Raw genomic sequence first — 23862 nt, 5'->3', positions numbered from 1 at the left:
TTTAAATTGCCTTTCTTGATGAAATGTGTTTAATAAATACACTGCAAATATACTGTTTGTGACAATGAAAACAGTTCACCACAGCATAACTACCTGACTTATTATTGACATTTTTTTGGTTACATATTTTCTCTAAGTTAAAGCTGGCACAGGCTGTTTTACTTTGGTGTCACTGGGCAAAAATTCCATAACCTTTGAGCATATGGTAATGGTGGTGGTTTGAGGAAAAACTCTGCACCTACTCTTGGCTAAGTTTTCAAGCATTAGAAAATCTAGGCCCTGACAGGAGATTTTGGATGGTGAAAGCCTGATTCACTGGTAGAAAATCCTTCAGGGGGAGTTGCCCTAGCATTGGCGACAACTGTCTACACTGCAAAGCACCCCAAAAAAGAAAAACGGACTCGTCAAAAAGAGAGTCTAAAAGACAGTCTGACAATATGTGCAATAAAACACCAGAAGTGTTTCAGAGATGGAGAGAAAATGTTGCTAACAGTTTAGCCATCTGCTTACCATAGCCAAAGGCTCTTGGCTGTGGCAAATCCACGTTCATGTAGCTAGCTAAAGCGTCAAATCACAATATATCCTCTCAAAGGGATTTGCAGGCCCTCAAGTTTGCAAAGAATACAGGACGGTTCATATAGAATTGCCGCTTCTTTATAAGCAGCATCACAGTCACAATGGGGATGATTACAATGTATGACTAGTACTAATACAGGTTATGTATGAAGCAGAAAGTGGAGAGCAGTATTTTTTTTTTTGCCTTCTCCAGAAACTCCAGTTTTCAGTCAGTCCTCCTGCCCCCCCAGAACTGAACACTAGCTTTGTCCTCAGACCTTTATGCTGACTCTGTTTGTTTAGCCTTTGTCTTTTAACCTCAGTGTCCTGCCTTCCAGGAGGGTCATATAAACTAATTGCTGTTATTATGCTACTATTAACTGATTAGACTCTAGCGGTCAAAGATCACCGTGACCTCGTCTGTCTTATTCTTGTTAACACGAAATCACAAAAACACCTTGAATTTTGTTAGATTTGGCACAAACATCCACGTGGACTCAGCGATGAACTGATTAGATTTTCGTTGTCTATGGCCATTACTGGAGAATTCATGCACTCATGTATGTCACTGCAGTTTTATTACCCTCCTTCTGTTTACTCTTCCTCCTTGCATAAACATGGACACTCTCACCTACATCACAGAACTCACAGGTTCAGTTGAGGGCACCTTTGGCCAGTGTTTGTTAATGTGACTACAGCAATGTGTTATTTTGAGATGTGTTCAGACGCGTACACAGATAGAACCACATGTAAACATTATTTTCAAGTTGAGTTTTAGTTTATAAAGACACAAGGAAGCAGGAAAGCAGTTTGGCGCCTGTCTCCGTTCGCACTGGGCAGTTGGTGAACCTGAATCCACCAGAGAGCTGAAGGGAAACGGTGTGATCTGACAACACATCCTCACTTCGACCTTGTCGCATATCGATGTTTGGTCGTTGACTTTCCATGTTGAGATGACGTTCTGTCTGTCACATGAAGTGTCTGTTTTCAAAATACACTTCGGTTTTTACCGGCAACGTAGTTTGCATAGTCTCTTTCAAAATAAACGCACTACGTAGATAGCATTCCGTGAGTTGACGTGCTTTTCCTACAACAAGTAGCGCACATGGTTACATTTTGCAAATGCACGCACATGGTTGTGTTTAGGAAACAAAAGCACGTTGTTGCACTTAGGGAAAAAATGACAGGGTTTGGCTTTGCGGTCATACAGGAAGTAAACACCTGCCTCCCGGGTAAAAGTCGGTGGTTGGACCATTTATTCATCAGATTAAGTGATCTGATGACGGTCTGATGACAGAATTTACTTACTAAGTTTAGTGCAAGTGATAGGACAGGGATAGTGTAGGGATTCTCTGAATCACTGACTTAGTTTAATCTTCAGGCAGCTAGCCGACTCCAGTGCTGTCTTGATTGTCCTGATCCTTGTCTTGTGCTGACAAATAGGGTTTAACATTTAATCACTGGCTTGCAATTATGTGACATGTATCTCAGTAATGAGCGATGATTAATGCATTACTTTTTGAGTTATGACCCCAACACTGCCTTTAGCACATGAAGCCAAAGTGTTCTTCTGTCACCTGTTACTCATAATAGTGCATGTCATTACCTTACTTTTAAACAGTAACTAGCAGGATAACTACAAGTCAAAATGGGGCATTAGATGTCACAGTACATTTAATTATGGCTGGTTATGTCTGTGTAAGCAGACCTGTATGTTATGTAGACACATTTGAAGGCCACGGCATTCAATTCATCCATTCCCTTAGTATCACTATTAGGTTTTCTGCCCCCTAGTGGTCACTATGGAACACAGACTTTGACTTAGCCTGAGTGGTCTCTTTTCAGCTGTTTAATAAACTTGGAGCAAATCATTTTATTTTCTCACAACACTTCATTGCGATGCTTAAAAAAGCTCACATGGGAAGTGAAAGGGACTATTTCTTAACAGGGTCAATACACATGATGAAAAAGTGCTATTTATGACTCACGAGTAATAACAGGAAGTGCTTGAATATGGCACACATTTAGGTTCTTCAGTAACTTCTGATGCCACACAGACCACACAGTCAACAAGTATTATTCACCCTACACCAAATGTCAGCGAAAAAAGCACAGGCTGACAGAACAGAAAATGAAAATGTAACTAAAAGATACTTAATCTATACTAGTGCAAACTCATACTCATAATGGCCCAAATTTGTATCAAATGAGCATCTAACATTTGGTATATGAGTCTTAGGAGTGTGCGTACAAGTCATTACCAGTTTTCGTCAAGACAAATATGGGTAACTAAAGAAGTCAGTGTTTCTCCTGAGAAATGTAACATGAAAATAAGAATCTGAAGCAAGGCCACACTAATTTTACAAACTGCTCTAAAGAACAGGAAAGCCAGCATCCTAGAAGGTAGAGAAGCAAACTCCAACTCCCAATGTAAAGCTGTGGAATATGTGCATTATTTTTCATTTCAGAATTCAGCGTTGAATGGATAGTCCTTGTGCTTTGTGCTCCTGCAGAGAAGGAGAAAAAGGAAAATTTAAAAAAAAGTTACCCGACACCATTTTCACAAAGTTACAAAAAGAAAAAAAACCACAATGATTTATGCCCTCACCATTGCATGGGACAGACTCTCCAGTTCCTGTTAAATCCTAATATAGTCTTCATTTCCTCCTCACTTAGTTCAAAGTCAAACACCTGCAGCCAAAACGGTATGTAAGTGAGGCACAATGAGGGCTTATCCTGGAAAATATCTCAACAATTTCTGAGTTAATTACCTGGAAATTCTCCTGAATGCGCTGAGGTGTGATCGACTTGGGGATCACGACCACCTTCCTCTGGATATGGAAGCGAATGAGGACCTGGCAGGGAAGGAGAAAGGATATTAACATATAAATGTGTTCAGAGGTCATTAGTGAGGGCCATGTGCATGTATTTGCACATTCTTCTTTAAGAGAAAATTGTGTGTGAACAAAAATTATTAAAGGGACAGTTCACCCCAAAATCAAATATATCTACAGAGCTGTGTATCAATCTAGATTGTTCTGGTGTGAGTTGAGTGTTGGAGACATCAGCGTAGAGATGTCTGCCTTCTCTCCAATATAATGGAACTAGATGGCACTCAGTTTGTGGCCTGTACTTAATGTAATCCAGACCTTGTTGTGAGCAGTTTCATGTAGGAACTATTTTCTTTCTACTGAAGTACGCCCACTCACTGTATCACTGCACAAAGGGAACTGAGCATCTACTCATGGACAAGAGGCTTGTAACAGTTTGAGATGTAAACAATAAAGGTGGCACTTTGAGCACCACATACTGAGTGCCATCTAGTTCCATTATATTGAAGAGAAGGCAGACATCTCTACAGCTGATATCTTCAACACTGCAACTCACACCAAAACAATCTAGACTGATAAACAGCACTATAGATGAGAGGCAAAACATATTTTTGATTTAGGAGTGAACTGTCCCTTTAAAGCCTTACTTGGTTCAGTTTCATTCTTTATTTGTAAGAACCAGTGTTGTACCTGGGCAGGTGTCTTCTTGTGCTTCTCAGCAATGGCTTTAATGTTTGGATCTTCCAGCAGTGAGGGGTCCTCAGGTTTAGCCCTGCAATTTAAATACATCCTCCAGTATTATCTACAGGAGTCCCACACGTTTCTACAGTAGCCCATAAAGGACAAAACAAACACTGGCTCTGGATAGGGCCGTTCGCTGTTTTCACAGCAGCCGCCATAGTTAATAGCCAATGCACGACAAGAGCATTGGAAAAACTTTTTTTTTTTCTCTCTTCTTTTTTTATATGAACCTGCTTCATTCAGTATGTCTATTGGTTTAAATCACCAGGTCCATTTGTTTTCAGAGGAAGAGACTTCTGTGGATAATTCGACTCCTTAACATCTAGATGAAGTTATCAAAGTAAAAAGATGAGCACACATTAACAGTTGCTTGGCTGGCAGCCACCTCTGACATGCCAAACTGCATCGGAGAAAGACAGATTTTAATATTAAACTGCTTTGTTCTATGTTGCTACTGGTTTAAACCAACAGGTCTGTTTGTTTTGTGAGTAAGATACCACCGCAGATCATTCCACTCCTGGTAAAAACCTCCAGCACAATGAACACTAAAGGAATTCTCATCAAGAGAAGACTCAGCTGGTTGTAATTTCACTGTAAGACTGTAAGATGCCTTTAAACCTCCCTAGATCTCACACTGTCCCTTTAATGTCTAAATCAGGCCAAAATATGCCACACACAGACAAATTACATATACAAAGAGGAACACCAGTCACATGTTGAAACTAACCAAAGGCTTAGTGACATAATACTGAATCAGCATTCAAGCAAGTATGACCCATTTTGTAGCAGCTTGCCTCATGTAATTTTGACACAACTGACCAGGGTCTGTCAGGTGAGCCCAGGGGGCTGTAGGCCGTCACTGTGATGCCCTGAGAGTGGCAGTAGTTGATCAGCTTCTCCTGGGTCAGGTACGGGTGGCACTCAATCTGGTGGAAAACACACACAAGTAAACTTTATACTTTGTTTATGTAACCCAGTTGCATACACACATGGTTTTACAGTGGCACCAAACTGAGCTTCTGTTATGGTCAATGTCTTGTTGAAAGGGGCACACTCAAAATATTTATTTCAAAAAGCGTCCAGTGTATAGGATTTAGGTAGGTATAATGGGAAAATTGAGTATAAAATTGACTGTAACAAAATAGGTGTGTTTTCTTAAGTGTATAATCACCTGAAAACAAGAACTGTTGCGTTTTTGTTAATTTAGAATGAGCCGTTTATAATTTCCCTAACTCTTACCCTAGGAATGAGTGAGTACACCATTATCAGTATCTGTACCAGTATCAGTATCTATATCTGTACCAGTATCTGTATCAGTATATTTACCAGTATCTGTATCAGTATCTGTACCATTATCTGTATGAGTATCAGTTATCTGTTCAACCAACTAAATTATTTGTATCTGTATCCATACTCGGGAGGGGCAGGACCGGAAGCGGGTGGAGTTTAAAGCGGAAGATTGCGTTTTGAGCCTAAAATTGATCCTGTATGAGCCAAATTCTCAAACTAACTCAGCTGACTTTGGATATTTTCTATAAACAGAGGTAGGAGTGAGCCGATAGAAGAAAACGTAACCATAACCGGTGTAGATTAAAGCAGTAGGAGTCACCCTGTCACTCAATGGCTGCCTGTGATGATAGCGAGATTGTGTGTGTGAGTGTGCATGATGGCTGGTTGAAAACAGAGCTCCAGCAGTTACATGTATTACGGGATGAGCCACTGCGTGTGTGTTTGTCTGTGTGTGGCTGGCTTTCTGGCCTACATGAGACATGGCACAGCAGCTACCTAATACGCATTTTGATGGTTCATTTTGGTTCATCAAGAGCACAGATAGACACTTGTTACTCATGTGATACTCGTGCTTGTTAAAAGTACATTATCTGTGCCACATACTTGTTCCTTTTGAGCATCCGGCTCATCCCTATCTTACAGTTTCTTTAAACTACACTGTTTAATTTACTCTGATATATCACTTCACCCTTTAATTTTTTGTGATTGCATTGAGCATAAGCCTATAGAGCTTACTGTGCTTATTTGACATCCTTACAAAGGGATGAATTCGCTCTTATTGAATATGACAGTACTTTGTTTTGTGTTTGGTGAGGGAGAATGGTGCTGTAATCAAATACACAACAAGGCCAGACAAAACAAGACATTGATGGTGAAGGATGGATCTGAAAAACAGCAAAAATATAAGGTCACCACAGCTAATTGGTACAGCCTGAGGGGAAACTGCTGTGGCCCATTACCGATAAACAAGACATTTCTTAGACCTGATAGGAGGAGACAGATGACTCCATTACGGCCCCTTGCCCTTTAAAAAACAATGATCTGGACACGTATCTGTTTTCTTGCTGCTTAGTTGCTTAAACTCAAACATGTTTAAACAGCAGCTGGTCCCTTCTCCTGAGGTGAAAAGTGTTATGTCTTAGGTAAACAGGTGTCTTGGTGTACCTGGTTGTTGGCAGGCTTGTATTTGAGGCCTGGCTTGTTGAGAATGGCTTCAATCTGGTCTTTGTTGAAGTTGGAGACACCAATAGCTTTGACCAAACCAGCATCCACCAGCTCTTCCATCCCCTGTGAAAATTGAGCATGAAAACACACCCTTGGATGAGTTTTGGATTAGAGACTGTAGCTCAACCTATGTGCCCCTGCTATATTCAACCCCTCATTGATCTAAACTCTTGTGCCATCATATTTGTGGCTTACACTAAACCTGTCTAAATATACCCAGCTAAAATCCAACTCTGGCAACTTTCAGTGTATTCTAAAGCTCCCCTTTCTTTCCGACTTCCTCAAAAATATTGCTCTTAAACAATTACCACATGACATGACAAGATGTGGGCTTAAAAAACATTGGCTGTGGTTTAAAATCACGACACAGCTTTGTTATGCTACTTTCCAGCAAGTTTTACCTGTGTGAAGCTGACATCTGATACAAGCGAGTGTTTTGTCTGTTCAGCTCACCTCCCATGTCTCCAAGAAGTGAGTGTCGTCATTGATTGTCTCTCCTGCGCTGTCCAAAGGAAAATTCTCACCGCCAGCCTGTAACATGACAAAGGGAATAATAGCCTATAGGTTTACACGTTACAATATGGAGGCTGTGCTGACAGATTACACCTGAAACCCTAAGCACAGAGAACACATCAGACAGTCATTACTGACAAGACAAATAGTGTTCCTACCTTGAAACCCATGGGCCAGTGAACTAGATATAGATCTAGGTAGTCCATTTTAAGATCACTAAGTGTCTTCTCACAGCCTTTCCTCACCATGGACTTCTCATGGAAAGTGCACCACAGCTATAAATAAAAGCAAAGTCAATGAACCAGCATGCATGTTCAGGAAGACAGCTCTAAAGATTTACATGTAGTAAATAAAAGAAATAATACAGACATGCTTATGTACATTACGCACTCACAACTCACCTTGCTAACAATGAAAAGATCCTCTCGCTTGACCACTCCATCCTTGATCATGGCCTGAACACCCTCTCCCACCTCCGCCTCATTCAGGTAGATGAACGCTCCATCAATGTGTCTATAACCTGCTGCGATGGCTGCTTTCACCGCCTCCGTGACCTTGCCAGGGGGAGACTGGAACAGACAGGGTTGATATACAAAGTTAAACTGCTGTTAACTAACACTCTTTAATGATTTTGCTATACTGTGCCTTAATAACACAGGGCTAACTACTTACTTATTAGGGGGTCAGTGTACAGAACGGTGTATACCACACACAAACTGCACAAATGATGTCTAAAGGGGAGTTTAAGTTCCTCATTTTGTCCCTCAGTTTAGTTATAGGGACTATTTGGTTGAAAAACGGCCATTAGATTAGTTACTTTACATTTTAATGTTGTCCTTTAGGTAGTGTGTCCTCTGCATTTCATCTAGCCTTACTGTTTAGAGCAGGTTATAGTCACAGTGCAGCGCCCTGGCACCAAATCCAGTTCTTATTTCTTTATATTGGGTTGTCCTTACTGTCAATAAACCAAAGTAAAGTGGTTGTTGAAGCTATATCACAGCTAATAAAAAGCAAAGCGAGGAGGACTATGTTACATAATTGTAGGTATCTATGACAGCATGTGAATGACGGTAACCTGCACTGCATAACATTAGCTTACAGTCTAATGTAACTTCACCCAGCAGCTTTGCACACGGCGGTCATGTTTCTAGAAACCTGCTGTCAGAGCGTACGAGCCGCGGTTTGAGTCACTTATAGTTGTGCTAAGTGAAATTAATACTCAAACCACACTTACTTGTCGAATGAAATGCAACTACTGATGAATTTCCATTTATAAATCGACAGGTATGCCGAGGGAAGTTATTTTTAACGACTCATTTGTGTAACTGTCTATTACTGCTTTCGGCTGTGACTTCCTGCTAGCTTACTTAACAAGTTAATTTTTAACCACCGCTAGGTAGGACGACATAGTAGATAAAAATACAACGCACCTTCCATGTCCCCAGTCCCACAAGGGGCATTAATGCACCGGTATTCAGCTTCACTGTTGTTGCCATTTCTCCGGAAGACGAGCAGACCCTGAATGTAGTCTGATACAGAGTGAATGTGGAGCGCGGCGCGAGCACGTCAGCATCGTGGATCGATTAGTGATGCCTGTTGGTTCATGTTCGTCTGGTCTATCCAGAAACATCTAGAGGAGGAGAGGACACACAGCTCTGTCTATCAGATTTGATTCATTCATCATGTTGTGTCCCCCATTTGTTACGACCCGGCTCAAGTGGCCATAACAAAAGGGAGACACACCATGATGAACGGTTAACAAAAGATATTTTATTAGAAACAAATCAAACCAAATTAAACCAAATTAGCAAATAACTAAATAAGAATAACATATGGGGTGTGAATGTCAGTGATATCAGTACTATGTGTGAGTATTAAATGATGGGTGTGGGAGAGTGTGTATGTGTAAGTGTTGGAGAGTGCATCAAAGCAAAGAAACTAAAACATCACCAAACCAAACCAGAGTAGTTGTCTGTAGAGAGAAGCAGAGAGTGAGTGAGTGAGCACAGCTTTTATCACCTTCAGGTGCAATGAGTTGCAATCAAGGCAGCTTGGGAGAGACAGGCCTGACAAACTCTCACAGCAGACACACCCCTAGATGACACAGGGATCATCACATCACCATGTTCAGTTTTGAACACATTAAGAACAGGTGTAGAACATTTTGGGGTATTAGTAGTGTTTGTTTTGCTTTCATTTTCACAGGTTTAAGCTAAAGATCTCAGACTTTTTCATGCACTTCATGGATGTATTTCTATTAACTTTGGGTCACAAATTTGTTAAAATCTGTGTTAGCGAGCACTTCTCCTTTTCCAAGATAATCCATCCACCTGACAGGTGTGGCATATCAAGATGCTTGCTTACAAGATGATTACTACACAGGTGTGCCTTGGGCTGGCCACACTCTTCCACTCTAAAATGTGCGGTTTGATCACACAACACAATCCCACAGATGTTACAAGTTTTGAGGGAGTGTACCATTGGCATGCCAGATGCAGGAATATCCACCAGAGCTATTGCCTGTGAACTGAGTGTAAATTTCATTACAGTAAGCTATCTCCTATGCTTTTTTTTATGAATTTGGCAGTACATCCAACCAGCCTCACAAATGCAGATCACACCAGCTCAGGAGCTCAACATCCAGCGTCTTTACCATTAAGACTGTAAGACTGTTTGTGTTCACACATCCAACTGGCTCAGATGCAGGTGCGTTGGAAAATATCACTTGAGTCTTTCAATAGAAAATCCCACACACCGCTCTTGCTCAGCTTCACAATTAATTAGTAACACTAACATTTGGTACATGCTATTGCAAAAATCAGAGAAAAAAGTACACAGTCTTTGTTAAAACCTCTTCCAAAAGGGTGCTACAAATGCAGAGGATGTGCTCAAGGAAGTACTTTACTCATGCACACACTGGGAAAAAGTATTTCATCAATGATGTCATTACATGTTCCACCACACATGTAATTTATATGATCAAATGTCCTCAAGGGTTATGCTATGTTGTTAAAACATCATGTGCACTGAAGCAGAGAATGAGTAAACACAAGAGCTCCATAAGGAGAAATGATAGAGATTACCCAGTAGCAGTACATTTCAGAGACGTCAAACATAATATCTCATCATTTAAGTTCCAGGACACTGAAAAAGTTACTCTGCCAGAGAGAGGTGGTAACATTGAAGAAATACTTAGCAGAAAAGAAGTGTACTGTATATTTAATATGCAACCTCCCAAAGGATTAAATGATGAGATACCATGACATGTCATGCTATAATGGATAAAGGAAACTCAAAAAGACCAATTTATGATACATAGCATAAGAGTATACAATGGTGTACATTTTGAATGATTTATGAAAGCTGCAAGACAGATGTGTTCATTCAAAAGATCAACATTTTTTGTAAATAATCTTGAAAATAGCCTTTATTGTGTTAGGAGCCCTTTCTAGGTTTTTCCTAGGTATTTTGTGTTTCCTTGTTCTTTTTGTTTGTGGGATATGTGACATATGATGCACAGGCTATTGTCAGTTATTTAGAAACACACTCACAGCTTATGGACTGGGGGGGTCATGAGCCACTTCCACTGACTGAGGTGTGGTGACAAAGGATCTCCTGAAGCATTCAGTCCTGCAACGCAAGGAAATTAACCAGTCATTATGGCGGCTTCTCTGCCCTGCCATGATGTTGTGGGTGGCTGCAGTTCCTGAGGATGGCCTGCACCATGCTCCGTGTGCGTCTCTCCACCACAGTCCCCACTGAATCCAACCTTCTGCCATGGACTGAACTTGCCATCTAAATCAGCTTGTCCAGCCATTTCAGGTGTGCCTTGGAGTGGTCACAATAAAAGACCACTCTTAAATGTGCAGTTTGCTCACACACCAAAATACCATTGAGTGTGGCATGCTGACTGCAGGAATGTCAACCAGAGCTGTTGCCTGTGAACTGAATATTCCTTTAATTACAATAAGACATCTCTATTTTTGTTTACCTGAATTTGGCAGTACATCCAACCAGCCTCACAACTGAACAAGTTGGTTACAATGTCTTACTGCCAGGTGAAGACCCTGGCGAGGATGATGAGCATGAAGATGAGCTTCCCTGATACGGTTTCTGACAGTTTGTGTAGAAATTCCTCAGTTGTGCAAACCAATTATTGCAACTGTTCAGGTGGCTGGTCTCAGACAATCTTAAAGGTAAAGATGCTGGATGTGGAAGTCCTGGGCTGGTATGATCTGCAATAGTGAGGCTGGTTGGATGTACTGCCAAATTCACAAAAACAGCATTGGAGATGGCTTAATGTAGTGAAATTAATACTCAGTTTACAGGCAACAGCTCTGGTGGATATTCCTGTATTTAGCACGGCAATGTTACATGGCCTCAAAACTTGTGGCGTTGTGTCGTGTGGTTGAAGCACACATTTTAGAGTAGAAGAGCGTGACCAGCTAAAGGCATACCTGTGTAGCAATCATGCTTTTCAATCAGCGTCTTGATATGCCACACCTGTCAGGTGGATGGATTATTTTGGAACAGGAGAAGTGCTCAGTAAGATGAATTTTATCAGATTTGTGACCAGATTTGATAGAAAGACATCCATGGAGTGCATTAAAAAGAGATCTTAAACCTGTGAAAAATGGAAGCAAAAACAAACTTTTGCATTTAAATTTTTGTTCAGTGTGAAAGAGCTGATACTACTTGTAATGCTGCTAATACCCCCAAATCACCAAATACTCCTGGTATAACTGAATATGCTATGAATTGGTGCTACCTGATAAAAACTGAGAGCAGTATCTTGTTTTTTCACAGTGGCCTCTCCTCCCCTAAATGAAAAGCTGGTATCTAGATAAACTTGACCAACAGGCATCACTATCAACAATGCTCAACAAACATGGATTTAAACACATTTGCAACACGAATTTGAGAGAAATATATTTAGAAAGTGCATGAAAAATCTTTAACTTACACCTGTGAAAAATGTGAGCAAAAACATGCAAAAAGTGTTACATTTTTGTTCAGTATACCTAAGTTAAACTAACACATGGTAAAAATGAAAGTAGCAGAGGACTGAAAAAGACTCACTGTGTGTGGCTACCTATGTCGCCCCCATCACTATCACACTATAATAGAATTTTTTTGTGTGTTATGTGTGTTAAAAAGAATACTAATTTTCAGGAGAGAGGGTTTGCCATTTTGAACAGGTTATATTTCACTAAAGCAACATTAAATATAATGTTTATTTTTGTTGTTTTAATAAGAAATGGTGAATTCTTTGGTTCAAAATAAAAAATTGGTTGCTTCTGTTTAGGATGGATGTGATTATTGTTAGGCAGCCCTGTACAGTACACACGCATGGTACTTGAGTAAGTGTATTCACTTATTTGTATTAATGAGACTGCTTATTGCCATGGATACAGTCACTTGGACACGCCAGTGAAATAAACTAAACACATCAACTCAACTAGTGCAGAATTAAGACCATGACAAAGAAAATTGAAAACCCCCTTTAACATTAAAATGAATAATGATAAAAACCAAGGCTGGGAGATATGTGTAAAATCAATAAGGTTCCAATATTGAAAATAACATTTCTCCATGTATCAAATGTGTGCTAATAGAAGTAAAAAAGATAAATGCATTACATACCTGCAGTATGCATGATTAAGCTTATTTTGTAAGATGTTTTAAATATCTTATAAATGGCATTTATTTGACTGGGGACTCCTTAACTCCCCGAGGACCCAGTATAGTTTCCAACTACACCAGAGAACCACTCAGCATTATAAACTCCAGTCTTCTGCATGTTTCCACAAGTTAATGTTGGTTACGTTATGGAACCACTAGAGGGCACCATTACCACACTTAGCAAACATGTGAGCCCGTCTCCACAAATCACCCAGCTGAGGCTCCTAAGTAAAATAATCACATCATTTCATACATTAGCTAATATGGCCAGTAATTACAGTACCTAAAATGATTGATCAGTGCTGTTCATTTCACTTAAGGCTCTCAAAAACCTCATGCATACATCCAATATTTGATTTAAGTTAATCCATAGAAAAAAAGAGCTCTTTTAACAAGCCTTGGGTATGCTCATTGTCCAGTATGTAATGTAGAAGATACTATTCTTTTTAATTGGTCTTTATTATTTTGACTACAACTTCCATGGTATTATGCTTACACTGTAAAGGAGGTGTGCACCATTGCGCGCGCACACACACACACACACACACACACACACACAGACCAGCCTTAAACCCCAAGAGACAGCTGAAAGAGGGAACAAATACAAGGTGTCTTTTTTGTCAGAATCAGATAAAACCTCACAGACCTTTAACTGAGCCATTCAACACTCTGAGCAGGAGATAAGAGAGGGAGAAGAGACCGATATAAAAAACATACAAAAGGGAAAAGTTATGGGAGCCAGCAGCCGCTGTGTACCTCACAATGGCTCTCGCTAAAGTTTGTGTCTCTTCTGATCTTCTCCCAGCTGGACGCCTGCTTTTCAGACCCTGTCTCCTCTGATCTAACTTCAGACACTGGAGGGCCTTTTGCCAGCCTGCAAACTGTCAAAGTACCCCAGGAATCAAACACCGTCGCATGCTGTCATGATCAAAGAACCACAGGTAAACCAGACGAAGACACCGCCACATACAATTGCCATCTAAAAGAGGGGGGAAAGTTTTCATTTCAGAGGCTCTTATTTTGCGTCTGCAGGCGGATACCTTTCCACTGAACCGAGTGCATCGATTAGAATAAAGGAAAAGAGAAACGACCAGGCATTTGAAGATACAACAGACGCCCGGAGTAAAACCAAGTGTCTCTCAAGGAAACTTTGGGACAAAGAGTGCAGGCTTAGGTGAGATTCAGAAAGTGTTGCTCAAAGAATTTGAAGAGAAATGGGAAAAATATTAATAGACTAATGCAAGGGACAGAGAAAGGACGGCGGTGTGACAAGTAAATATAAAGATCACACTCAGCAACTGTCTCCAATTCCAATATGTGCAGCCATATTTTATGCTTAGTGCAGCTGGTGGTGTCCACTCTTTCATCGGCTCTGCATCAGATCAGACACTCCACCGGTAAGACCTGACCTGTCCTGGGGAGATCAAACACCTCATTTCATTTCATGGCCTTTGCTCCATTCTCCCTGCCTCTTTCTCTCCACCTCTTGTCTCTCCCATTGGCCTTGGCTTTGCTGTCTTTTTCTCTGTTTCTGCCAGAGCGCCCTGGGTCATAATCTCCACCCATAAATCTAATGTCGAGTGTCAGCTCCTGCTGAGTTCACTCACACACTCGCATTCCGCACATTCCGTCTATCGGACAATAACAAGATCAGGGAGAGAGAAATCCCTACGTCATGAGTAAATCACGGTCATTTGTCGAGTGCATTACATGTCCTTGGATACACTGGGGATTATTAAGGCTGGTCTGAGCCCTGCAGACATAATCGAAAATAATTCTTTAATATTTACCACTCATACCTGGATTAGGTGAGCTGATTCAGACCTGAAACAACTAATAAGTTAATTGATTGGTCAATAGGCATAAAAATCAGTCAGCAACAATTTTCATAGCTGTTCAATCGTTCACGTCATTTTTAAGCAGCTATGACAAAAATGTGGATATTTGCTTGTTTTCTTGGTCTTCATTTACAGTAAATTACAGAAGTGTAAACGAGTCACAGGACTTGGACTTGAGTCAGACTAGAGTCGCAAATGTTTAGACTCAACTTTAAGATCAATGACTCATAACTTCACTTAGACTTGAGCCTTTTGACTTGAAGATATTTGATATCTTCCCCAAACCCAATGATCAAAAGTATGTTATTTAAAAAGTGTGTAACAAATCAATTAATTACTTCCTTTAGTTTTATTTTAACAACTCAATCACAAATATCTTCACAAGTAGGAAAACAACAATACCAGTAAAATGAAATTCATATACACAGCGATAACCTTTTTAAATACAATACATTCATCATCTCTCTTATCTACAGTCCGACTTCCACATAAGTAGAATAAGTTCCCTTGCTACAGCCATACCAAATGAAATGGCCTGAGTTTCATATTTGTCTGCCAAAGGTAACACACTCGTGGCACCTAGGACAGCAACTATTAGGTTAGGTTCCCAGGTCTTTTCAAAGGTATTAGAGATGTCTCTTCATTTCCTGAGTAAACTAATATTATTACTATCTTTTCCCAGCAAGTTGACACTTTATTCCCCGAATGATCCACATTGTTTGAACCAATCCGACAGCTGCCAGTCAAACTGCAGGAGAGAGCGATGAAGAACTAATGTTACGTAACGTACCAAGTGGAAAGAAATGATACCAAAGATAATTTCATTTGTGTGCAAAAACTATACAGTGTTCACCAAAAAAATCCTACAAACAGCATTATGCAAATTGCATAGGCCAAAAATCAGAGACTGAAACACAGCAACTTCCGAATTATGTAACAAATAAACGCAAATACATTAGTATTCTGCTGTTTAAATGGCATTACAGTTAGTGAAGAGTTCATTTGGACTTGTTTAGGACTGGAAACTTTAGGACTTGAACTTGACTTTGGACTTGTCAGTCTTGACTTCAGACTTGACTTGAGACTTGCCTGTCTTGACTTGGAACTTCAGTGCAAAGACTTAAGACCATCCTGTGACTTGTTGGTCAAACAAAACAAGCAATTTAAAGATGTCACCTCTCTCTATTTTGTAACATCTTATAGACCAAAAAAATAATTAATTAATCTGTAATTAAAGTAGTGGTTGTTTGCAGCACTTAACTGATTCTATTTATGGCTAAAAAAATATCAGAAAATTACAAGTATCTCAAAAAATATGATCAACAAGAAACAGTCGAATATACGCACATATTCTTGTTATATCTCTCTTGTTACCATACACAACCTTGAACATGTGCTCAAAATCGTATTCACAATTTTAGGAGACAATTAATGCAAAAGACTTTCACACATTTGGCTCATATTGTTAATTTAATGGCATTTTGCTGCGCAGGGTTATATGTGAAATTAAGTGAAGGCAATTTGAACAATTTAACATCCCTACTAATGTTCTGTAGTTGCATATTTTGTCACCACTACAAGCATGCGCAACACCAGCTCTCTGACCTAAAATGCATCTAATTTCAGACAGCAGAGGACTTCAGTGGCATCGGTGTTGGTGTGTGAACGGTCACATCGCACTGAAACTGTGTTAAGGCCTTGGTTATGTGAACAAGAGAAGCTGCTGCCTCTATCAGAATAGTTCAGGCAATTAATTCAGGTAATGTATGTGTGAAAGAGTCTCTACACTAAACCCTTCAGCATATTTAGAGTTTCTGGTAAGTTCCTGGATTCCCTTAATGCTTTTAACACTTTGGATCACGCTCCTGTCTGACAGTACAGCAGACCTAATTGCTCTTTTCGGTGAACTGTTTGCGCCACGTCGGTAGTCATTTCAAGGAAAAGGACAGCTGCATAACATCAAGCCTTATATTCTTTGAATCATTGTCAAAGCTGGTTAAAGTATCTGGTTTTGGTTTGTCGGTTGTCTTGGATTGCATGTGACAGACAAGAATAAGTGCCCTCATACCACAGCAACCACAATGTAAGATATTGGGTACATTTCTTATTCTGAAACTACAATGGGGAAATTGCATGCAAGCATTTATGATAAATAGGAAATATAGATTATTTGAAAATGTAAGGTCAGTTATTTCTGTTGACCTTGTATGTCTGGAAAAAGTTAATAAAGTTTTGAGAATGTTGGTACGACGCAACAGGGATACAGCTCAATTTCTGGCATATGCTGCTAATAAAATGTAAAGCCAAGGTACATTTTTAGCCATGTTTGCAGTGGTTGGTTGGTGCACCACTTTGTTTCAGACTGCTGGATGGATTGCCATGAAATTTTGTACAGAGATCCATCTGCGTTTCACAGAGTATGAATCCTACGTTAATGATCCCAGACTTTTCCTGTAGTGCCGCCCTGAGGTTGCATTTTGTGAGTGAGATGTTTTGACAGCTATGGGATGGATTACCTTGAAATTTGGTATAGACGTTCATTTTTCCATCATGATGACTTGGTTTAACTTTGGTGATCCCTTCACTTAATCTAGTACTATCATCTGATTGAAGTTTTAATCAATACAATGCTTTGGTTCTTGACTAAATACCAATGACAATGTATAAAATAAGGGGACACAGCCACCATGATGTCACCCATTTGCTGGTGGGTGAAGGGTTTGGTCATTGCCATCTTGGTTATTTCTGGAGCCAGAAGTGACCATATTTAGACGAGAGGGTGATGCTGTGGTGGAGCGATGAGTGGATGTGAATGTGAGCGAGAGGATGCCACTGTGTCACTATTAAATCACTATTAAGGTAGCCCCGCCCTGAAGTATACAGTGTCTCATCATCTTTTTTTTTTTACTCTAAATGGGACTAAAATTTACAAAATGAAAACTGTATTTAAAAAGTGTTTACTGAGGTAATAATCAAGTGAGAAGTCATTTTTTTTCATAGGCTTGTCCAAAATCAGACTCCTTTTTGCAGCCAGAAGAAACACCCCCTGCTGGCCATTAAAAGTAATACAAGTTTAAGACACTTGGGCTTTGGCTTCACTTTTCAGACCTGCAGATAATCCCTTGCTAAATACCTGCAGAACTAATGACATTCTCCTTAGCTTTAGCTGTACTTTGTGTTTAGTGCTAATTAGCAAATAATTATGATGTTGAAAATATCAAACATTATACCTGCAAAACATCAGCATTGCTCGCATTGCCATTGTAATACTAATGTTGGCATTTAGCTCAAAGCACTGGCATATACCAATTATTTTCTAAACTACAAAAGACGTAAAAACAAAGTATGTCATGTAAGTCTGTAAAACAAGAGGAACAAAGGTAGACAAAAGGCTGCAAATGTATTTGTTTCATGATTTTTTTCATCTTTTGCAACTCGGTAACTTAACATCAGGACTTGTTATGAAGCTTTGTACCTATCTTACCGGAGCTGTATGCATTCAACACCCAGAGAATGTCTAGAGTCAGAGACTTAGTTGGGAATGTCCGCACATGGCTCTCAACATGGAGGTTACTCAGCTGGCTGCTGGCAGTTAACAGTGCTAACAGTGTTGGTAGGGAACTGGAGGGTGGGCGCTACACTTTCATAACAATGCTGTGATTGTTTTCAGCTGTATCTGCCAACAGTGCCAAGCGGCAGTGATTAGCTAGACAGTGGTACACACACACATTCTACCATAGCAAAAAACAGAGAAGCTCAGATTAAAACACAACAGACTGACTGACTTTATTCTCTGCTCAGGACGCCATTACTCCTGTTACCTCTTTCAGTGACGGCTTACTGGCTCCGAACCATAGTTGGGAACACACTGGCTTATTGACATTAATTTAGTTTGGTTCGTTATTAGCTGGTTACTAGATTGTAGCAGTTCGGACTACTCTGTAGAAGAAAGTATGGCAAGGCGTTCGGGTGCCATTCACCAACAATGGCTTTAGAGCAGTCACAAAACAACTATTGCCTTCTCATGAGGTTTAACAGTAGGTCTTCACCATGACTCCCCAAGAGAGCTGCTTCCCTCCACATACCCAATGACGTACACGTCACACCCTCACAGGTTACTTACAAGGCCACCGCCCTTAAGGGGGAAAAAGGGTGAGCTGGTATTGGTAACACTCCACTATATCTTCACAAAGCAAATAGTTGTTTGCTGCTATATTAATGTTCTTAATGTCATAAAGAACATTTAAGCTTCAGAATGCAATAACAAGTAATAGCAATTATTTCATACAAATAAATAGTATGTGGGATTTTATCTTTTGACTATCTGGATGATTCGATCTGATATGGATCCAAACTACACGTACTGTTGTGTCTTTTCACATGCACTTACATACATACTGTGAAGACATGTACACAGACTTGGCCTTGTCTGTGAGCAGAGGTGTCTCCTCTCTGGCCCCTCAGACATGGTTTGGTTTTTGGCTTGATTAACCACTTAGTTCAGTCTCTCAGACACAAGATTGCAGGGAAAAAGCAAGTAATGAAGTGCTTTTGAATTTGCATTCCTGAGAGCTTTCACAGACGCCTTGATTTCAGTCTGCCTTTGCTGTTTGTTCTTTGTCAAGAGATGTCTGCTATTTTAACGGTAACGCGTAACAAGTGTCCATCCAACCTCCTCCATATTGCTCCCTCATCAACCTAACTGCCATGAATAAACACAATCAACATGCATCTGAAGGGGAATTTGGAGGCTTTTTCTCTCAAACTGTCCCTGATGGGTTGTTCATCATTGTCATTATGCAGATTACAGTGTGACCGTGAATGCAATATCGGAGCCCTTTTCCTCTGGAATGAAATGTCGCAGTTTCATAAAGCTGACCGAAAACACTTGTGTGTTTTGTTCTTACAAGTCGAGCAGCGCTGATCAGTTATGGACAAACTGTCTCAAGAATATGAAATTAACAGCCTTCAGTCTACACTTGAAAGTCAAGCCTTTATTTTCAGTATCGACCTTGACAACAATATCAGAGTGTGCATGCTGCATTATCAGCTGAAGTATCTGCTGTAATTTACCAGGTAAGTACCGCAGTTTGGTTGAGAATTTCCAGAAACACCTCAGAACAAAGTTATAAACATCAGACAGCAATAAGCTTTTTGTTTTTGTAACTTTTCTTTCAGGTTTTTTATCTCTATTTGATTCATTTATGAGCAACTGTGATTATGTAACACAATGACTTGCCAGAATCTGTGATTATTTCTGTCTTGGATGTAGGACAGTTTACGTAAAAGCTTCCCTTTGCACCCCGCTCCCGGGTGCTAGAAAAGAGGAAACACAATTTGGCTTAAATCTGGGGCCCTTTCACTAGTCTGAGCTTCCAGGAATGATTAAACATGAATAGGAGGTAGACCAACGAGCAAGTTTATTTGACTCTGACGTGGATAAGCAGACATACAGCACACCAAGGGGACCTGTCTTCCTTTGCCTCCAAAATACAGGTAAGTGAGTATTTGAGATTCCTTTTTTGCCAGATACATGCAAATAATAAATAATACTGTGATAATGCAAATGATACTGTCCTGCAACTTAAGATGTGCTGTAATGTGACTCAATGTGTAGTTTATAAAAGCTGCTATTGCTGATATTTATCTCTCAAGAGGGGAACAGAAGCATATCACCTCTACATCTCCACAAACAACATCCTGTTAGACAGGAAGTTCGTAAGCGGCAGGCTGGAATACTATCTAATGTAAAGAACATTTTTTTTAGCCCTTAACTACTTGTGATTTTTGTTAATAGATACCACATTTAGGAAGGTATCTATTTTTTGTAGATAAGGACTTAGGAATTATCAATTGCAGATTTTGAACTTTAAGACTAAGCAGCGGTGTGAGAATAAGTCAAAGAGGTTTCAGAAGAACTTGCATGCTCGTTCTTAAATGTCTGCCAATTAAAGTTCATTTTAAGCTCATATTAGGTGACACAAACCTTTCCAAGAGATTTGCTTTCAGAGATAACGGTGAATGTTTACTGTCATAAGCTGTCCTGTGGTTGTAGATATGTTTAAATAACAGGAATAAGACCTGTCATTTAGTTACTGCACATACTTTTGATTATTTTTTTCCATGATGAAAAGACTCCAACATGATGTCTAACTTGCAAAAATAATGATTTTAATGCTGCGTTATTATTAAAATTGCTGCATTAAAATCATTATTTTTACATGTTAGACAGTGTTAGGAAGTCTTTTCTACAAGTTTTCTTCTTCTTGATTATTCTTTTCCAAACATAATGTTTTTCAAAATCTATGCAATGTCATTACTAATACCAAGTGCTAAATTTCTGTATGCACTGTTATGTGTTTGGATGGATGGATAGATAGATACTCAAAGGTATACAGCAATTGTTGGCTACAGTATCGCCAGAAAAAATAAAGGTGAGAGCAAACCCTAGATTTGCTATATTTGCGAGTTTTTTTTTTTTTTTTTTGGCACTATGTTCACTATATTCTTAGCATCCTCACTGATGCCTTCTGCTTATGGTCTGCCACCTGGTCGCTAACTTTTTGTTAAGTCTCCGCCTCACCTGTGCAGAAATGCTGTTACAAGTCCTGCATTCAAAATTTTACTTAAATAAATGTACAACGGTATTAGTGTCAAAATAGACTTAAAGTAATGTAGAATGCATTATGCATATTATATCAAGAACTTATAATCACTGATGCCTTCATGTGTACATCTCTTTCATGTTGCAGCTAGGCTTTTTTTCTTTCACTATGTACCGTTGGCTAGCTTGTGAATTTCCCCCAGGCTCAATGAAGTCTTATCATTTTACATAATAATATGCCATGATTTATTTGTTAATTTTACTTACTTTACTTTTACTTTACGATGGTTATCTCAATATGAAAAATAAATTGTCAAATAAATGTAATGGAATAGAAGTACAATATTTTCCTCTAATTACAGTGGAGTAGAATTATTAAGTAGCAGAAAATTACAAGTAACTCAAAATTTTACTTAAGTACAGTATTTGAGGAAACATACTTCGTTACTTTACAACACCGTAAAAGAACACTCAGTCGACATTTGCTCCAAGCTATGCTAACATTATTTGTTAAAGTCTCACAGCATTTTGTTTCCCGGTGTCACTCTGACATCTTGGCCATGTGTGGCTGTGCTGTGTGTTAGTTTGAGTGCAGCTTTAAGAATATCAGAATGACACAGCGGGAAAATCCTCAAAGTTCCTCATGGGTACTTCCTCTTTTTTAGTCACCTGATATTATTTACAATATGGTAAGAGAAAAACCCTGTGAACTTCTCTAATATTGCATCACGGGAATGTTGTTCTCGGAGCTGTGCGTGCACAGGTTCGGCGCTGGGGAAGGGGAAAAACAGTGTGGACGGAATGAGCGATATGGCAAAGGGGGTGGACGTGTGTAAAGGCCTCATGGGACAATGAGTCACAACCAAGATGACTAAGTAGTATCTTGTGAACTAAATGTCTGTCACAAGTAATCTCAGAAAGGATTAGATAAAGTATTGCATCTGATTAATTTTGGGATAAAGGACTTTAAAGGTTTGTTAAAGATTCAAACGCAGATCTCAGTGCTTTGTGAGTCTTTTTTATCACAGATGTGAAAGAATTTGTGTCAGTGGTGTGTAGCTGTGTGGTGTGCAATAGCAGAGATGTGTGCAGCGCCACATAGCTGGTTTATGTTCAGAGGATGGGGTGCAAACTTGGAGTAGTGTGCAGCAGCAATGCCTCTTTGACATTAAGGTTTGTGCACAGGGTACTCCAAGAGTTTTGCAACAGGAGAGGTGACTCATGGCTTGTCATAAAGAAACAGACAGGTCATGACACACACGCCCCCTCAAATATTTAAGTTTTTTTTTTTTTTTTTTTGTTTTTTTTTGGTCTTTTTAAGGGGTGGGAGTTGCACTCTCAAAAGGGAAACACAAGGAGAAATTATATCATCATTAATAGATGCATACAACACCATCTTGTGGTCAATACGGAAATGACAACTTGGATTTCATTTACATTTCCACAGAGGTGCAATAATGCATTTATTCAATAATGCCCTGTCCATGATTGTTTTAGCTTACCCTTAAGAGCAATTTTCTGAGCTTTTTGGGGGGAAAAAAAAGTAAACCATACTGTCATTAGTTATGTCAGTATTTCATGGTAAGGTTTAGTTAGCATTCTAGCAGAGTGATGAAGAGGTGTGTGGAAGGTGAAGAAGAAGAGGTGGGCTGGAGGAAGTAATGTGCTGGAAGAATGTAAACATTGTCTGCTCTGAGGGCTGACTTCAAAGTGAGACTGTGGTAACCTCCTCTCAGCGGTGCCGCACACCCTTGACCGATGAAAAGCGAAAGTGAATGTTCATCCACGGTCTGCAGCCTCTTCCTGAAAGCACTCTTTGAAGTCACAAAATGGATCTGATTGACTTATGAAGTAGACGCTACATAGAATAGAAGAGAATCATATTTGACAATGCACATGCTGCCGGTGTTTCTTCCACAGTTTAGGCATAATTACATTGTATATAAGCACATTAAAGCTCCCCTGTGCTCTGCCTTCCTAAGTTTGTGCAGACTGGTTTCCCACAATGCAACACTATTAGAAGACTATGATATATTATCTTTAGTCGTGCTAGCAATTCTAGCAGCAGCCACTTTTGTGTGACATGCGAGAGGTGTATATATGGTCATGCAGTCAAATTTAAGATTAAATGTATTGCAGAAAACTTGTTTACTGCCTAAGGCAAGGAAAATGACCACCACCTGTTTTTTAATCATCAGTAAAATATTATAAACGACAGAATAAGTAAGTTACTAAGCTAAACTACATGGATACTCAGTAGATCTTGCAAGCAACGAACTATGAAATGCCGAGAATTAACATCTAAGTTTGTCTTGTGAGGATCCACGTAAGATATTAAAGGAACACTTCACCCACAAAATGATCGTTTGTGTATCAATCACTCACCCCGAGCTACACTGAATTCATTAAGTAAACTGTGTTTTTCTCACATGCGTCCACGGTGAATGCACAGTTAAGAATCCAAAAACTGCGAAATTTTTGATGAACTGGAGTAATGGGGTGCATGTTTAACAACAGCAAAATTATCAAAACATCTGTTTACAAACTCAAACAACTCATGTGGTTTAATCCAAATCTAATTTAT

The 23862-nt window shown here is 39.6% G+C and overlaps 2 protein-coding genes across 6 annotated transcripts in view; one reads left to right on the top strand and one right to left on the bottom strand.

The window, feature by feature from the left end:
- Positions 1–2389: 2389 nt before the first annotated feature.
- Positions 2390–8784, bottom strand: LOC125882621 (aldo-keto reductase family 1 member B1-like). Of its 2 annotated transcripts, none has more exons than XM_049566414.1 (10): positions 8585–8784; positions 7556–7723; positions 7313–7429; positions 7095–7172; positions 6582–6704; positions 4947–5053; positions 4077–4158; positions 3327–3410; positions 3164–3246; positions 2390–3062 (listed from the first exon to the last, which is right to left on the bottom strand). In XM_049566414.1, exons 1-10 carry the CDS (start codon positions 8648–8650, stop codon positions 3020–3022), a joined length of 951 nt encoding a protein of 316 aa, XP_049422371.1. In that variant the 5' UTR covers positions 8651–8784; the 3' UTR covers positions 2390–3019. The 2 variants fall into 2 exon arrangements, with proteins under 2 accessions (XP_049422371.1, XP_049422372.1); XM_049566415.1 differs by lacking the exon at positions 8585–8784 and adding an exon at positions 8389–8524.
- An 11252-nt stretch (positions 8785–20036) lies between these two features.
- tfec (transcription factor EC) overlaps positions 20037–23862 on the top strand; it is a 69474-nt gene continuing 65648 nt past the window's right edge. For all 4 annotated transcript variants that reach the window (XM_049566407.1, XM_049566405.1, XM_049566411.1 and 1 more), the window contains exon 1: positions 20037–20170. The gene's annotated coding sequence lies outside the window, so the exon portion shown is untranslated. The remainder of the gene's footprint in view (positions 20171–23862) is intronic.

Source organism: Epinephelus fuscoguttatus, linkage group LG22, assembly GCF_011397635.1.
Source record: "Epinephelus fuscoguttatus linkage group LG22, E.fuscoguttatus.final_Chr_v1".
NCBI lineage: Eukaryota > Metazoa > Chordata > Actinopteri > Perciformes > Serranidae > Epinephelus > Epinephelus fuscoguttatus.
Note: the sequence above shows the minus strand (reverse complement) of the source record. Positions and strands in the feature narration are given on the sequence as shown.

Coding starts and splice junctions, on each gene's coding strand:
- LOC125882621 (XM_049566414.1), bottom strand. CDS start 8,650: ATGGCAACAACAGTGAAGCTGAATACCGGTGCATTAATGCCCCTTGTG. Junction 7,724..8,584: donor TGGGACTGGGGACATGGAAG/GTGCGTTGTATT, acceptor TGTCTGTTCCAG/TCTCCCCCTGGCAAGGTCAC. Junction 6,705..7,094: donor ACTTCTTGGAGACATGGGAG/GTGAGCTGAACA, acceptor CAATTTTCACAG/GGGATGGAAGAGCTGGTGGA.